The sequence below is a fragment of the Quercus lobata genome, chromosome 4 (assembly GCF_001633185.2).
Source record: "Quercus lobata isolate SW786 chromosome 4, ValleyOak3.0 Primary Assembly, whole genome shotgun sequence".
In the NCBI taxonomy this organism is placed as follows: Eukaryota; Viridiplantae; Streptophyta; class Magnoliopsida; order Fagales; family Fagaceae; genus Quercus; species Quercus lobata.
The window spans coordinates 66345543-66363309 of NC_044907.1; the positions used below are offsets into that span (position 1 = coordinate 66345543).

General features: G+C 34.3%; 2 protein-coding genes across 2 annotated transcripts; both read right to left on the reverse strand.

The window, feature by feature from the left end:
* Positions 1–368: 368 nt before the first annotated feature.
* Positions 369–1119, reverse strand: LOC115985637 (heavy metal-associated isoprenylated plant protein 46-like). Its single transcript, XM_031108559.1, has 3 exons — positions 1050–1119; positions 764–872; positions 369–637 (listed from the first exon to the last, which is right to left on the reverse strand). Exons 1-3 carry the CDS (start codon positions 1053–1055, stop codon positions 369–371), a joined length of 384 nt encoding a protein of 127 aa, XP_030964419.1. The 5' UTR covers positions 1056–1119.
* Positions 1120–14096: 12977 nt separating this feature from the next.
* On the reverse strand, positions 14097–15126 carry LOC115987369 (heavy metal-associated isoprenylated plant protein 47-like). Its single transcript, XM_031110887.1, has 3 exons — positions 15062–15126; positions 14782–14875; positions 14097–14647 (listed from the first exon to the last, which is right to left on the reverse strand). The coding sequence occupies exons 1-3, from the start codon at positions 15065–15067 to the stop codon at positions 14373–14375; spliced, it is 375 nt and encodes a 124-aa protein (XP_030966747.1). The 5' UTR covers positions 15068–15126; the 3' UTR covers positions 14097–14372.
* Between the last annotated feature and the right edge of the window lie 2641 nt (positions 15127–17767).

Below are 17767 nucleotides of genomic sequence, written 5' to 3' on the forward strand. Positions count from 1 at the left end.
AATATTGGTACCGAAAAATGCATTTTACAATTCTTCAAATCAAACACAATTTCATTCATTATAAGTACTTTTTAATAAAAGTTTCAACATATATAATACCAAACGCAATTTTTCAGGAAAATCTATTCAAGCATAATACATCCCTCGATTTATATTGAAACCAAGCTCTGATTTAATACTATAATACATCTCCATCAGCTCAAGAAGCATTGAGGACTTTTTTTGTTTTCGTTTTTGTTTTTTGGGTACTTAAAAGAAATTTAATCTTATCTAAATGGAAATTTATCATGAAGACCCGGAGTAGATGTATATTTTAGCTGTTCAAACTGTCTCCCTCTTTGTGGTTATTTCCACCGGTTGATACAAAATTACAAGATGGAGCAAGCATTTGTGTCATAACAGGGGTCTCTAATCTCATAGAATGCGTAGGGGGGGGAGGGGGGGTGGGGGGGTCCATGAGGCCACTGTATCTTCGGTTCATCTTTCTTCTCATCTTTTTTCTCTTTTGCAACGCTTACTATGCTTGCATGCCCTACTTTCTTCCTTAGCAACGTTGCAAGTTTAACAGTGTCAATATTATCTCCTTTTACCTCTATTTGGTCCCTCTGCTTCCCTTTTAAACCTAATGATTCCACCACTGAAAATGTCACATACACCAACAAATGGAAAACAATTTTTAAGTACTAGTACAACCATAATTAGTAGGTTAACGAGTAGTGCTGTAAAATTTGTAATATATTATATATAAACGTCGCTTTGTTACCTGAAAGGCTAACTGCAATCTTCATGGCTTTTTTGCGGGCCTTCTCACCTTCCGTAATGCGAAAAAAATTCCTCTGCCCATCCATGGAAACCTGGATGAGCACAGTCTGCTGAAGAAACAAAATAATTATAAGCACAAATGAAGCAACTTTAAATTGTATCAAGTACTTTATTATATATTTTGTAATAGAAAGTTGAGTTTATCACTATTCATTAGTGCTTTCCTAGCATATATATCTATTCAATTGCAATGATTGTATGTGGAGAGAGTAGTATATATCAAATACCTTCATGGTTTTTGTTTGTTAGAAATGATTGTATGTGGGGATGGACCAAAAGCCAATCACCTCGTGGGAGAGAACAGAAATTGAAGGTGGAGGAGAGTGTACTATATACTGCCATTTATAGGTCTCTTTGGAAGATTAGTGAGGGCAATTGGAAGCCAGGAGGACCATAGCTAAGGAACATCTTTTTTCATGTATCGCTGTCAATGTTACGTGTTATCATTACTGACTATATGTAAATTCTAAAATTATTATCACTTTTATATTAAATGTGATAAAACAATGTAACAATAATTGTGGTTAGTATCAAACTAAACAATACAACATATAAACTTCAAAATTACTTTTTTATTTATTATTTAAAAATTGATACATCAATTTATAAGACTTAATAAAATTTGTTATAAACATATTATCATTAAAAAAAACTAATACTTAATTCATGAATTAGGCGCGGCTCTAGGATTTTTGTCCAGGAGGTTCAATAAGAATCTTGTGGCCTACGGGATTTCCTTATTACAAATTTGTCCATAGTATTAGTAAAATAATAAAAAAATAAATTATAAGTTCATTTGATATATTTTTTTCTAATACAATAAACATATTAATTATTGTTGTTAAATGATTTTTTTTACAATTCTTTAATTTATAAGTTTACAATTCTTTAAATGTTTTATATTTTTATTTTCCTATTAGTGTTAATATATTGACCAAGTCACATAGCCAACAACCATTCAGAAGGCACATTCAGCAAAATTAAAAAACCACTCACAAGTCACAAATTTAGTCAAATAGTCAAAGTGCACAAGACAACTCATAACTCAACTTTATATCAAAACAATACAACTCAACTTTATATCAAAACAATACAACCCTTTACTGACTTACAGCAACGCTGCAACAGTAAAGAAAATCAAAACACTATAACCCATTAATACCCCCCCCCCCCCCCCCCCCCCTTCCCCAAGCCCACACACACGGTCAAACTAAGGAGACTCAAAACTCACAACACTATTACCAATTATAACTTGTCATATTTTTTTTCCTCCCTCTTTATTAAATAACTATAGTTTACAATGTAAACAACAAGGAACTCGTAGGAAGAGGAGAGAGAGAGAGAGAGAGAGAGAGAGAGAGAGAGAGAACTTTTCACTTTCCATTACCATTCGTATTTCCATTTTCATTTTCCTATAGAGAGCACTTTCACTTTCCAAATGAAAAACATCTTGCTGAATACTAATTTAACTAGTCCATTTCTAAAATGGGGAAAAAAGTAGTCCATTTCTCATTCATTATTGGTTTAATTATTTCTAAAAGCAAAAAATGAAAATGGTCCATTTCTCATTTATTATTGGTTTAATTATTTCTATAGGCAAAAAACTAAAATTTGAAAAGTTCATTTCTCATTCATTATTGGTTTAATTTGTTCCATCAATTCGTATTGTAATTATTTATAGATAAAAGCAAAAGCAATGCAAACAAGGGAGATACGTGGCTACAATGATGTGTGAGGTTTCCTAGAATATATATGTGAATAGTGTTGTAAAATAATAGAAATATATAAAACAAAGTAAAGAAACAAGAAATATATATTGATAAACTCTTATATTCAAATGGTCATCCACAATTATTTTGATCTCTCTTAGATATGTACAATAACAGTAAAGTAATCCCACATATATATAAGACCTTAGAATGCTTGTAGAGTTTATGAAATAAGGTTGTAATAATGAGTACACTTATGGATATACATCTCCCCTATAGGCTTTATACATTTCACCCTTTACACATCTCAAGTAACATTTTCATTGCCCAAAGTTTACACATTTCAATCAGACTTTATTTTTAACAATGCTGACATGGTCATTTTCAAGAAGCTATGAAGACCATATATCCTTGTCTACATTACCAGCTAATAGCTATGTTAATGTGGCATGAAGTGTGGCTTGAATTTTTCCACAAGCCCATAAGGCCCAACCAAGCCCAATTCAGTCAGAGTAATTGACCAAATTCAAGTTGTATTTGGAGTCCCAGGAGCCGACTTGATAAAGTAACATATATATATATATATATATATATATTGCGCATGCACTTTATGATATGTGGCAAAGTTAAAGGGATGAGAGTAATTCCAAAAAGACCTAGTGCCATATAAGAAGAAAAATAAGAAGAGAAGTGCATCCGTGTCAGAGAAAAAGTTGTGGGTTATTCAGTCTTGTGTTTTATTGTGAGAAGTGTTAGGGTGTAATTGGGATTTGGGTTTCTTGAGAGTGTTTTTGTGCATTATTGTGTCTCCTTATTTTTATAGTGAAATTTCTCTATCGTCATCATGGAGGTAGACAGTTTGCCGAACCATGTAAATTTTTGGGTTCTTTGTGTGTGCTTGTTATTTAATTTCCGCTTATTTATGTACAACAAGTGGTATCAGAGCCAGGTTAGGATTCGATCCTTTGAATATAGTAAAGATGTCAAGTACAAAGTATGATGTAGAGAAGTTTTGTGGTAAAGGAAATTTTTCTCTTTGGCAAAGGCTAATGAAGGATCTCCTAATTCAACAAGGAGTTCATAAGGCCTTGCTTAGGAAGAAGAAGAAATCGGTAATGATAAAGGATGTAGAATGGGTAGAGATGGATGAGAAAGCAGCTAGTGCTATTTGTCTCAACCTAGGTGATGAGGTCAGTCGCAACATCCTAGAAGCAAAGACCGTAAAGGAGGTTTGGGAAAAACTAGAAGGTCTTCATATGAGAAAGAATCTGACGAACAAGTTGTCTATGAAGAAGCAACTTTACAGTTTGCTTATGAAAGAGGGTTCAAATCAGTTGGAGCATCTCAACCCGTTTAACATGTTGAATACCCAATTGTCAAGTTTTGGGGTGAACTATGAGGACGAAGATAAAGTGTTACTCTTATTAGCGTCGCTCCTTACATCTTTTGATCATCTAGTGACTATGTTGATGTATGGGAAAGAGACCGTAATACTCGATGAGGTGACTAGTGCTTTCTTGTCAAACTTAAAGATGAAGCAAGATGGTGATGATTCTCAGGCTGATGGACTTATTGTAAAGTTTAAGTCAAGCAATAGGATAGAAGCGGGTTAAGAGGATAGAACTCCAATAGGAACAGATCATAGTCTATATCACATGCGAAGAAAGATGTAGAATGCTTTTATTGTCACAAGAAAAGGCACTATAAGAATTGGTGTAAAGAGTTGAAAGGGCATTTAGAGGAGAAGAAGAATGGAAAGAAGTCCCTAGAATTAGCTAGTGTGCTGAAGAAACATCAGATGACAGTAAAGTTGGTGCAAATTAACTTTCAATTTCATCAGGTAATAATGTTCTATTGAAATCTTGGGTTTTAGATTCAGTATGCTCATATCATATGACTCCAAAGAAAGATCGGTTTGACACTTATAAGCCTTACAACGGTGGTATAGTCCAAATGGGTGATGATGCTACATGCCCTATTATTGGGATTGGTATAGTGAAGATCAAGATATTTGATGGAGTTGTGAAAGTTCTTAGTAATGTTAGACATGTTCTAGATTTTAGTAATGTCAGACATATTTGATTTGGGCCATTCATACTCATCAAAGGGTGGAATCATGAAGATTACCAAAGGTGTTTTGATGGTGATGAAGGGACAGAAAGTAAGCACGCTTTACAGATTGATTGGAAACACAGTTGTAGGAGTTGCAGTCATCATTTCGGTGGAGTCCAGTACTAATGACACAAAATTATGGCATATGCGACTTAGGCATATTGGTGAACATAGTATGTTAGAGTTGCACAAAAGAAATTTACTGAAGGGGGTGAAGATATGCAAGCTAGACTTTTGCGAGGATTGTGTGTATGGGAAGCAGCATAGAGTCAGTTTCAAGATAGGCTCTCATATAAGTAAGGGTGTTCTTGACTACATTCATTAAGATGTTTGGGGTTCAGTATCAGTTTCTTCTCATAGCGGTGCTTAGTATTTCATTAGTTTCATTAATGATTACTCTAGAAAGGTATGAATCTATTTTATGAAGCATAAGTCTGATGTGTTTGGCATATTTAAAAAGTGGAAGGCATAGGTTGAGAATCAGACTAGCAGGAAAATAAAATACCTTAGAACAGATAATGGACTAGAGTATAGGGATAAAGAATTCATAAGATTTTGTGAATTAGAAGGCATTACTCCTCACTTCATAGTTAAAGGAACTAAACAACAGAATGAGATTGCAGAGAGAATGAATAGAACCTTAGCAAAAAGAGCTAGGTGCATGAGATTGAACGCAAGGTTGCCTAAGGTGTTCTGGGCAAAGACAGTTAACACAACAAGCTTCATTAGTAATAGATCTCCATCATCAGCCATAAATTTCAAGATTCCAGAAGAGGTTTGGTCAGGTAGATCAATTGATTATTCGAGTTTAAAAATCTTTGGTTGTCCAGCTTATGTGCATGTGCAAAGTGGAGAACGTTCTAAATTGAATTCAAAGTCAAGAAAAATGCGTATTTTTTTATTTTGAAAAAGTTGTTAAAGGCTACAGGCTTTGGAATCTAATTTCAAAGAAAACAGTGACCAGCAGAGATATCATATTTGATCCAAGCCTTTATGTTTGTAAAGTTGTAATTTACAACTATATATTTTGTTGGCTTTAATTCTGTGCCAAATTTGATTGTAATTTTATTCAATCTTTTGTATCCTGTATTTATTGTGGGATTTAATTATTAGGGTTGTGTGTGAGAGAGAGAGTGTGTGAAGACTCAAGCAAATTGAAGATTGAAGAGTTTTTGAGGGTAGCTCACGACTAAGCATCTCGCGAAATGATGTATGTGCCCTGCACATGACTGGAATACTAAGAATCAGGATATGATGGAGATAGCTGTGTTTTGCGAGTAGCTAGCGGGTAAGGTCTTCCCACGAGACACTCGCGAAACATTTTGTTTTGCCAAATTATCCTATCTGATACACACTTTCTGTACCCACACTATATATGTCCACATTACCCATAAATGTTAAGGAGTACTTCTAAGAGAAAACCCTAGCCATAAATCTTGAGAGTTAGAGATTGTTATACCTACATATTTCTACACAATTGCTTGTAGATTTTCCTCAATTCCTACCTCTCCATTTCCATGCCTTGAGAGGAGATTTGTACCCAAACACAACCCACACCTTTTCAGAGTGTAAAGGGTGTTTTGGAGCTTAGGAAGTTTTGGAGATTTGCCAAAAGAAGCTGGTGAGGATTGGCAAATGCAATCGGGCGTATTGCAAGATCCAAAAAGCTAGACAAGACACGGTTCTGAGAAGCCTTGTTGGAGTAGGAGCTTGGAGGGTTTAGGTGCATTGGGTAGATTAGGCTTGGAGGGTTTCTTACTATTTGTGTATCCCAACTTATTGTCTAATGTATCGATTTATCGCTTGGAGAGGTTTTTCACCAAGTTCTTTGGTTTCCTCTTCGATAACACATCGATGTGTTATCTTGTATTTCCATTTCTCTTTCCTTACTCTTGTGTTTTATTTTTATTGTTTGTTGTTCATGTTTATGCACTAGAGTAGTATTGATTGACTACACTTCATTTACTCTTATTTCCGCACTTAGATAAGTTAGAGTAAAAGAAATCTAGTCATGATTTTTAATTGGGGGTCTAAATAGCTCTTGTGTTTTTAACACATTTTTTAGCTTTCAATTAGTATTAGAGCGGGTACACTCGTTTTGGTTTCATTACCTAAGTGTGATCCTTGACCCCTTATGTTTATTGTCATGGATAATGTTTTGTATGCTTCTATGAATGTTGTTGATTGTAACATGCCATGTGTTTTTGAAATTTTTTTCAAATCTTTGATTGGGTTGAGTCCCATTTGATCTGTGTTAGCCTCATGTGGCATTCTAAACATGTATTGAGGCATTCTCACTTATGTTTATGCATTGTTCATTGGTGTAGTTCACTGTTGCATGTTATGTGTTTGACAGAATGTTCATGTGACATTCTTGTGGTGTTTTGGACTCAAATGAGTTCCATTGTGTGGGTCTACTTTTGATTGAACATGTTTCAGATATTTTGATCAATGAGTGTGTGTTTTACACACTTTCCCATTTTGTGCCTCACAATACCTTAGCATGCACCACCTAGGCACCCACTAGGCACACCCCATGCATCACCTGTTGCACACACATGCACAGCACATGCACACACATGCATAGTCACTTATTTCCTGCATTAGGCTTTTGTTTACATGTTTTAACACTTATAGCATGTTATTTTGAGTTTGTTATGCTTTGTTTTAAGTTGTTTTTTTTTTTTTTTGGACTAACATGAAGCTAATCATGTTTGTGTTCTATTTTTGTGTTTTTGCACCTGTTTCTTTGTTTTCTATTTTCATGTGCAAATGTCTCCTACCAAACATTCAGCTCCTAAGAGACCAACCTCAAAATGTGCTCGCACGGATTCTGATAATTTTAAGTTTGTTGAGGTAGATTTGAAATACAATGATCGCTACAAAAGAGCCACGATTATCATGGAAAGGATTGTCAAGTTGGATACCCTTGAGGACACTTGCATACTTGCAGTGTTCAGGGAAAAGACGTGGACAAAGCTCCTGAATCTAGTTGGAGTTGTATACTCGGAGATCATAAAGGAATTTTTCTCAGATGCTAGTGTGGAAGGGGATCATATGGATTGTTGGGTGAGACACAAAAAGTTTGTGATTACAAGGGAAAGCATACAAGAATTTTTAGAGATTCGTCCTCCCTTACAGCCAATCACAGTCCAATATGAGGATCGCTTAGACTCTATTGAGGAGATGGTGTTGACTCTTGGTGGTACACTTAAGAAGACCTCCTTGAACACAATTCCATTCAGTTCGGAGATGAGGACTCTTGCTTATGTGATGATCCACAACTTATATTTGGTCACCAATCTGACAACATTGTCCGCTCCAAGGACAATCTTTTTGTACGATCTCTTTACTCACAAGGAGATTGATATATGTGGACACATATTTCACCTTTTGAAAAAGAGCATTGAGAAGCAATACTCTAGAACAGTCATGCCATTCCCCTCACTCATAATGGGCCTCATTGCAAAGTCAAGGCTCAAAAATCTGAGTGGTCTCACTGTGGTTCAAGGAGACTATCCCATTGGTGCACATACAATGACTTAGAGTACAGCCCACATCAAAGGCTCCAGAATAGGTGTGTCTTCAATACCAAGGGATCATGTTGAAGACATACATCTAGAGTGGACCAGACAGCACCAGCATGAGGACCAGACAAACTTGATCGCCTCCTATCTAGAGTGGACCATACATTTGCCATGCTTGAATCCCATGTGCAGTACACTACGGACCAGTTTACTTATATCCAGGGTTAGATCATAGCTTTATCCTCACTAATCAATGATTTATCCATGGACCAAGGATCAAATTTAGAGTCTGATCAGTTCTAGCCTCTTTGGCCATTCCGGTCAAAAAAGGGGAGAAACTTTTGAGGGAGAGCTTGCACAGCTTTGGGGGAGCATAGCTTAGATCTTAGATACATTGGTTCATTACAAGTGGTTTAGCATTATGTATATTTTGATTTAAACAATTTTAGTGTTTATAACTCTTGGATAGTTGTTTTTACTGCTTTCGTTTAAAGCTTTAGTACATTGTTCTTAACTTTAGTTTTATATTCAGTATTTGTGTTTATCTCAATGCTTTGTAGCATTTTTTTTAAGTACTTTTAGATGTTGATATTATATCTTAAGTACCTCACACTTGTACCCTAGTAGGATCTTGTATCCTAAATGCATATACTTTGTGTATTTTACATTGGTTGTGTGTTGGACATGCAATTGATCATTGTGATTGGTCTTCATTGCATTGCATATCTGGATGAGCATTTACTTGCTAAATGTTCATTGAAGTCATTATTTAATGATTGACCTTGTTTAATCAAGATATGCTTATATGTTTTATAGTGTTTACAAACTTTATCGCACTTTACTTGCTCATGTACGTACCATGTATTCAACTTGTCATAAGCTTAATGAAAGTTTTGTTTGTGTGCGAGTGTTTTAGGTTACAGGTATATACGTGCAAGTGCTTCACAGCTTCTAGATTAGGTGTGAGTGAGTTTTGCCACTATTCCCAAACTCACGTTTAAGTTTGGAGTCTGTTTTAGGGGTTTTGTCACGGAATAGCCAAAGGGGGAGATTGTAAAGTTATAATTTACAACTATCTATTTTGTTGGCTTTAATTCCGTGCTAAATTTGATTGTAATTTTATTCAATCTTTTGTACCCTGTTTTTATTGTGGGATTTAATTGTAAGGGTTGTGAGAGAGAGAGAGAGAGAGAGAGAGAGAAAGTGTGTGAAGACTCAAGCAAATTGAAGACTGAAGAGATTTCGCGGGTAGCTCGCAACTAAGCATCTCGTGAAATGATGTATGTGCCCTGCACATGACTAGAATGCGAAGAGTCAGGATAGGATGGAGACAACTGTGTTTCATGAGTAGCTCGCAGGTAAGACCTTCCTGCGAGACACTCGCAAAACATTTTGTTTTGCCAGATTGTCCTATCTGATACACACTTTCTATACCCACACTATATATACCCACATTATCCACAAATGTTAAGGAGTGCTTCTAAGAGAAAACCCAAGCCACAAATCTTGAGAGTTAGAGATTATTATACCCACATATCTCTACACAATTGCTTGTGGATTTTCCTCAACTCCTACCTCTCCATTTCCATACCTTGAGAGAATATTTGTACCCAAACACAACCTACATCTTTTCAGAGTGCTGTAGAGAGTGTTTTGGAGCTTGGGAAGCTTTTGGGATTTTTCAAAAGAAGTCGGTAAGGCTTGGCAGATGCAATTAGGCGTATTACAGGATTCGGAAAGCTAAACAAAATACGGTTCTGAGAAGTCTTGTTGGAGTAGGAGCTTGGAGGGCTTAGGTGCATTGGATAGATTAAGCTTGGAGGGTCTCTTGCTGTATCCTAACTTATTGTCTAGTGGATCGATTTATCGCTTGGAGGGTGGCAGAGAGGTTTTTCATCGAGTTCTTCAGTTTCCTCTTCGATAACACATCACCGTGTTATCTTGTGTTTGCATCTCTCTTCCTTTAATCTTGTGCTTTACTTTTATTATTTGTTGTTCATGTTTATGCACTAGAGTAGTATTGATTGATTGCACTTCATTTACTCTTGTTTCAGCATTTAGATAAGTTAGAGTAAAAGAAATCTTGCCATAATTTTCAATTGGGGGTCTAAATAGCTCTTGTGTTTTTAACACATTTTCGAGCTTTCAATGTTGAAATAGAATGAAGCAGAGACATGTGATGATATACCACAGGAAAAATTAATTGTTAAGGTGGAGTTTGATGAGAATAGTTCACCCAGTGATAAGGGTGATGTTGAGATTGATCCACAGTAACAACAAGAAAAGCCTTAGAGAGAAGCGGGTTCACAAAGCACCATTGAGATATGGCTTTGAAGACATGGTTAGTTTTGCTCTCGTAACCAGCGGTGGAGAGCCATTCACTTTCAAGGAGGCTACAAATAGGAAAGACAATGATAAATTACTTGTAGCAATGTTAGAAGAGATGAAGTCACTACAGAAAAATAGGACTTGGGAATTAGTAGAATTGTCCAAGGGAAAGAAGGCTATTGGTTGCAAGTGGATATTCCGCAAGAAAGAAGCATTTTCAAAAAAGGAAGGTGAAAAATTCAAGGCATAGTTAGTGGCTAAGGGTTACTCATAGAGAGAAGGAATTGATTATAATGAGATATTTTCACTAGTTGTGAAACACGCCTCAATTTGAGTAATCCTAGGATTTGTGTCAATGCATGACATAGAGTTAGAGCAGCTAGATGTGAAGACCGCATTCCTCCATGGAGATTTAGAAGAAGAAATTTACATGCAATAGCCCGAAGGCTTCAAAGAACCTAGCAAGGAAGATTATGTTTGTCTGTTGAAGAGATCATTATATGGATTGAAGCAGTCTCCTAGGCAATGGTATAAAAGGTTTGATTCATTTGTGGTCACTCGTGGGAACATGCGCTGTGAGTATGACTGTTGTGTTTATTTTAGAATATTTGTTGATGTCTCCTATATATTTCTTGCTCTATATGTTGATGATATGTTAGTAGGTGCAAAGAGTAAGTAAGATATTGTGAAGTTGAAGTCTTTGTTGAGTAGTGAATTTGACATGAAGGATCTTGGAGCTGCCAAGAAGATCCTTGGGATAGAAATTCACCGTGATAGAGAGGCTGGTAAATTATGGTTATCTCAAAAGGGATATCTTAAGAAGGTGTTAGAGAAGTTTAGTATGCTTGATGCAAAACCTGTTAGTACACTGCTTTTTGCCATTTTAAATTGCCCTCACAGTTGTGTTCAAGTTTAGATGAGGAGTCAGAGTATATGTCTAAAGTGCCATATGTGCATGTAGTTGGGTGTCTCATGTATTTGATGGTGTGCGTTAGGCCTGATGAGGAGTCGAAGTATATGTCTAAAGTGCCATATGTATATATTTCATTAGGGGGCCACGAATTATGTCGGGCCAAATCCTTAAATTTTATATTTTATATTAATACACAATTTTTTCTTGTTTTTATATACAATTTGGGGTGGCCATGATATAATAGCTCCCTGGCCATGCCAGTGGAGTACACGAAAGATATATTGTGATTTATTATGTATTAACTCAAGTGATTCAGTTTAGTATAAAGTCTATCCACACCTAACCCTAAAGCTTGTAGCATTTATATATATAGCCAACAGATCTGACTCTGCTCTCTCTTCTTTTGCTTCCACTTCTCTAAACTATTTTCATATTTCCTTCAATTTACTCCTCAGATATAAGCCATACCGAGGATTGGAGCTCTATGATGAAGCTAAACCACGTTAAGGAAGAAATGTAGATTTTGGCAAAAGCCAAGATGCAAATCAACTGGTTATGTCATACAATTAGACACTATAGTCGAAAATATTGAAACCATTTGTAAATTTACTTTAGATTTAGAGTTTACTTTGAAAATGATATCAAATTATGGAGTTTATTATATAATTGTTTTTAAATTTTATTACTTATTTTTTATGAAAAATAATAAATCATTACACACAAAAAAGAAAAGAAAAAGAACTAAATAATTAATATTATCACAAACATCGTGTTGGCAAATCTTTCACAAGCTTTATTTCTAATACTTCAAAAAAAAAAAAAAAAAACAAACAAATAATAAATATCACGAAATGTGAAATAGTTATTTATTAAAATTTTGTGAATGAAATATTAATGTCACTGCCTATATTTTCAAGTTAGAATGAGAATTGCCTAGACAGCCTATTAAATCAGTACTAGCTCAAATGTTTTATGTCAATATATAAGCTTGGCCAACCTTGAGAAATTTCTAGCTTTAACACTCACCACAATGTTGGGGGAGGTGCCATATTAAATATTTTAATTAGAAAAAATTTTAGTTCCAAACATATTCACTAACAAGGAAGATGACATTTGTCATTGTCACAAAACTTTATTCTTTTAATTATTAATTTGTATGGTATACTTTGAAGCCTTCAAATGAAGAACTCTTTCCGTCATTTTGGTAGAAGTCAAGAAAGAAACCATTATCCGTGGAATTATATGAGTTGGTCTAATTTTATGTTTGTGCAGAGCTCTGGTTACCTAAAACGACGTCAAAATGGGTACACCCACACATGGCCAAAATGAGCGAGCCAAACTATCTAGACACTAGGATTCTTCTTTGTTAGTTTTATTACGAGCAATATGTAACAGCACACATTCCAATAACAAGTCACTCAAAATTTCTAGAACTCAAATGTAATTTGAAAAAAGAAATTGAGGTGTTTGGTTGGGGGATATTGGGATTTTTGCAAAAGTAAAAAATAATAAATCTTGCACGTCTAAACCAATGCTCAGAGTATTGATAAGATTTTTGCATGAAAAAGGTAAGGAAAATTAGTTTGAGAAAGATGAGTGCATGGCTGCCGATGAGCGCGGCTTCACTTCTTCAACGAATCAAGCAGGAAGAGCTCGAAGAATGAAGACCTAGCTAGAATGGCAGAATTGGTGGGCGTGGGGATTGTGGTGATGAATGAAAGTTTTTGAGAGAAAAAGGGGAGTGGGGACTGGGATTCTAGTTAGGAAATAAAGTAGAGAAACAGTGGAATGAGGATTGGGTTGAATGACTGGTTGGAATTAATTGGGAGGGGGGAATCAAACGTGAAATAAAGGGGAGAGTAAAACAAATTGTGGAAAGAAAAAATTTGTGTAGAAATTGTTAATATAATATTTTGAAGGAAAAAGTTTTGTTACAAACTTGGTTGTACATAGCATAAAACTACAATTTCACTAAATAACTTTTTGTTTGATGTGCATTTTGACAAATTTACAATTAAATTACATTATTTTCTTATATCTTCCATGCTTGAAAAAATTTTAACAAATCAAAGATCAATATGTATGTCATCAATCGATTGTTTAAATTATAAGTTTTTGTAGTCTAAAATTATGCAAAAAAAAAAAAAAAAAAAGTTTATAGATCATATAATAAATAACATCCAATTGACACAAAATTTGACATGTACAGGTAATATATGATTTAACGATTAGATTTTCAAAATATTAAAAAGTTGCAGTCTTGTAACCTAATGCTATAGCTAAATATGTAGCCAAACTTTGTCCTCTCTCTCTCTCTCTATATATATATGAATTAAAAAGTTTGTTTATGTAAAAAACTACCTAATTAAAAAATACATTAATGTAACTTGTTCTTTTAATAATGAAAATTTTCAAAATGATTTATTTTTGAATTCGTTTGTGCAGGTGTCAAATTAACATTTCTACAGAAAATGCATTTTACACTTCTTCAAATCAAACACAATTCCATTCATTGTAATTAGTTTTTAATAAAATTTTCAGCATATATAATTCAAAATTCAAAATTTAAGGAAAATATATTCAAGCATGATACATTTTGTAAAATCTATTTTGTTGGAATGCATTCTCCCAATATTCATTGCAAACACTATCCAAATTTTCCTTCTTGTCAAATGGGAAACAACTAAAAATAAATTTCAAGTTGTTCTCTATTGGGACGGAAAACTAACGCACACCCACGATTTATATTGAAACCAAGCTCTGATTTAATACTAGAATACATCTCCATCAGCTCAAGAAGCATTGAGGATTTATTTATTTATTTTGTTTTTTGGGTACGTACTTAAAAGAAATTTAATCTTATCTAAATGGAAATTTATCATGAAGACCCGGAGAAGATGTATATTTTAACGGTTCAAACTGTCTCGCTCTTTGTGGTTATTTCCACCGGTTGATACAAAATTACATGATGGAGCAAACATTTGTGTCATAACAGGGGTCTCTAATCTCATAGAATACGTAGGGGGGTCCATGAGGCCACTGTATCTTCGGTTCATCTTTCTTCTCATCTTTTTTCTCTTCTTCTTTCTCTTCTTTCTTGTCTTCTGCAACGCTTACTATGCTTGCATGCCCTACTTTCTTCCTTAGCAACGTTACAAGTTTAACAGTATCAATACTATCTCCTTTTACCTCTATTTCGTCCCTGTTTTGCCCTTTCAAAGCTAATGATTCCACCCCTGAAAATGTCACATACAACAACAAATGGAAAACAATTTTTAAGTACTAGTACAACTATAATTAGTAGGTTAAAGAGTAGTGTTTTTAGTGTTGTTAAAATTAGTATTATTGTATATAAACGTCACTTTGTTACCTGAAAGGCCAACTGCAATCTTCATGGCTTTTCTGCGGGCCTTCTCACCTTCATTCCTCTGCCCATCCATGGAAACCTGGATGACCGCAGTTTTCTGAAGAAACAAAATAATTATAATCACAAATGAGGCGCCTTTAAATTGTATCGTACACTTTCATATATTTTGTAATAGAAAGTTGAGTTTATCACTATTCACTAGTGCTTTCCTAGCATATATATGTATATTATATCTATTCAATTGCAATTATTGTATGTGGAGAGAGTAGTGTATATCAAATACCTTCATGGTTTTTGTTTGTATGTGGGGATGGACCAAAAGCCAATCACCTTGTGGGAGAGAACAGAAATTGAAGGTGGAGGAGAGTGTACTATATACTGCTATTTATAGGCCTCTTCGGAAGATTAGTCAGGGCTATTGGAAGTCAGGAGGACCATAGCTTACGTAAAGGCAGGGAACATCTTTTTTCGTAATCACTATCAATATTACGTGTTATCATTACTGACTACATGTATATTCAAAAATTATTATCACTTTTATATTAGATGTGATAAAACAATGTAACAATAATTGTGATTAGTATCAAACTAAACAATACAACATATAAACTTCAAAATTACTTTTTTATTTATTATTTAAAAATTAATACATCAACTTATAAGATTTAGTAAAATTTGTTATAAACATAACATCATTAAAAAAAAAAAACTAATATTCAATTCATGAATATGAAATTATGAGCACTCTTCCTTTAGATTTCCGTATACCAAATTATGAGTGCATAATTAATGTAGTATTAAATGGGAAGTTGTGAATAAAATCACACTTAATCTTATTAATGTATGAAAATCTTCCATTCCATTTTTAGTATTTTTCTCTCTCTGTCTCACACACACACACACACACATATATATATATATAATATCATAGAATTTCAATTTATGATGTTTATTTTATAATGATTGCTCTTTATTATTGGGTTAAAACACCAATAAGTTTTTTGTGTAAGTGGATTCAAAATCCAGATCTTTTATTAAATGACTAGGAATTTTAATAGTTAAGCTAACCGAAACCCATTAGTATTTTACTTTACGTTATACCAATTACAAATTGTCATATTGTTTCCCCCCCCCCCTCTCTCTCTCTCTCTCTCTCTCTCTCTCTATTAAATAACTATAGTTTACAATGCAAATAATGGGAAATTATTATGTATTCTCGAAATACTATTGATAGGCCAAAAACGAATTGACCCATTGTGATGAATTAATTGATTAATTAGCTAAATTTATTAATTAATCAAATTAACATGCAAACGCATGGTAGCACAAACAAATCACCAATTAAATTAAGTGCAGCAGAAAATAAATTGACACGGTAATTTGTTTACGAATGGGGAAAACCAATAAGGCAAAAACCCCACCAGGTAATTTTAAGGTCACCACTCCCGAGAATCCACTACTATCACAACAAACGATTACAAGTAAAGGAATCTCAGCATCTTATACCAATTTACAGTTGAACATTTACCCCAATACCCAATTGGACTTGTTTTATAGTGACAATCTCTCCTTGTAATGCACGGCTCTCAGTATGTGACTAACCAATTGCACGAATCCTAATACACGACTTCAATTACCAACTAGAGAAGGTTGTTGGCTTCAAAGTTCTTCAGTTCATCCCAACGATGAAGATCAAGAAGATGCTTGGTTACAAAACTCTACGGTAAACAAATACAGCAACTTCTTCACAAGAATGATGAACTAGGGAAAATTTTGTCTCCGGTCACAATTTGCTTGAACAAACTTTACTCAACACTTGTGCAACTTGTGTCACCTTTGACGGCCTTTAAAATAATCTTTTTATATGTCTAGGGTTATAAGAAAAGAAGGCCCAAATACTTAATCACGGATTAGAGTCAAAACAGAACTGAAATTCTGTTTTTCATAAACCTCAACAGGTGCCTGTCTGTCGAGCTGCTGTTGAGCCACGGGGTTAGAACAGCTCTTCAAGATCGATAGATAACTAGCTATCGAGTTTTAATGAACTTGCACTTTTCAGCTTGAATTTTGTACAGACTTTTATGGCTTTAACACTTGATCTTGAAACACAGTTTTTTAAAGTATTAAACACATCCTAGATCTACCTAAATACAAGTAAAATACGTTTTGTCAAATGATTAGCCAATTATATAAAATAGTGACATATATTCCTAACAAGTGAATCACATATGTCCTAACAACTATAAATGCGTACTCCCTTTTCTTATATGAATGGTGAGTTCTACTAATTAAATTCATGGTTGGACCCACCATTCATATGAGAGGGGGGAGTATGCATTTAGGCTAATAGTTTTCCTCAAACAACAAGGAACTCATGGGTCAGAGGATTTTTTATTCCAAAGAGAGAGAGAGAGAGAACTTTTCACTTTCCACTACAATTTGTATTTCCATTTTCATTTTCCTATAGAGAGCACTTTCACTTTCCAAATGAAAAACATCTTATTGAATACTAATTTAACTAGCCCATTTCTAAAATGGGGAAAAAAAGTAGTCCATTTCTCATTCATTCTTCGTTTAATTATTTCTAAAAGCAAAAATAAAAATGGTCCGTTTCTCATATATTATTGGTTTAATAATTTCTAAAGGTAAAAAATAAAATTTTGAAATTTCATTTCTCATTCATTATTGGTTTAATTTCGCTCCATCAATTCGTATTGTAATTATTTATAGATAAAAGCAAAAGCAAAAGCAATGCAAACAAGGGAGATACGTGGCTACAGTGATGTGTGAGGTTTCCCAGTTGGAGTATTCATATGTGAATGTAGTGTGCGGATATGGTCATTTTCAAGAAACTACGGAGACCATATATCCTTGTCTACATTACCAGCTAATAGCTGGATAGTCCGCTAACTTTTATAGTCTACTAAAAAAATTCTCCCAAAAAAAAAAAATTTCACATCCAATAAATAAAGGATAAAGGATAAAGGAT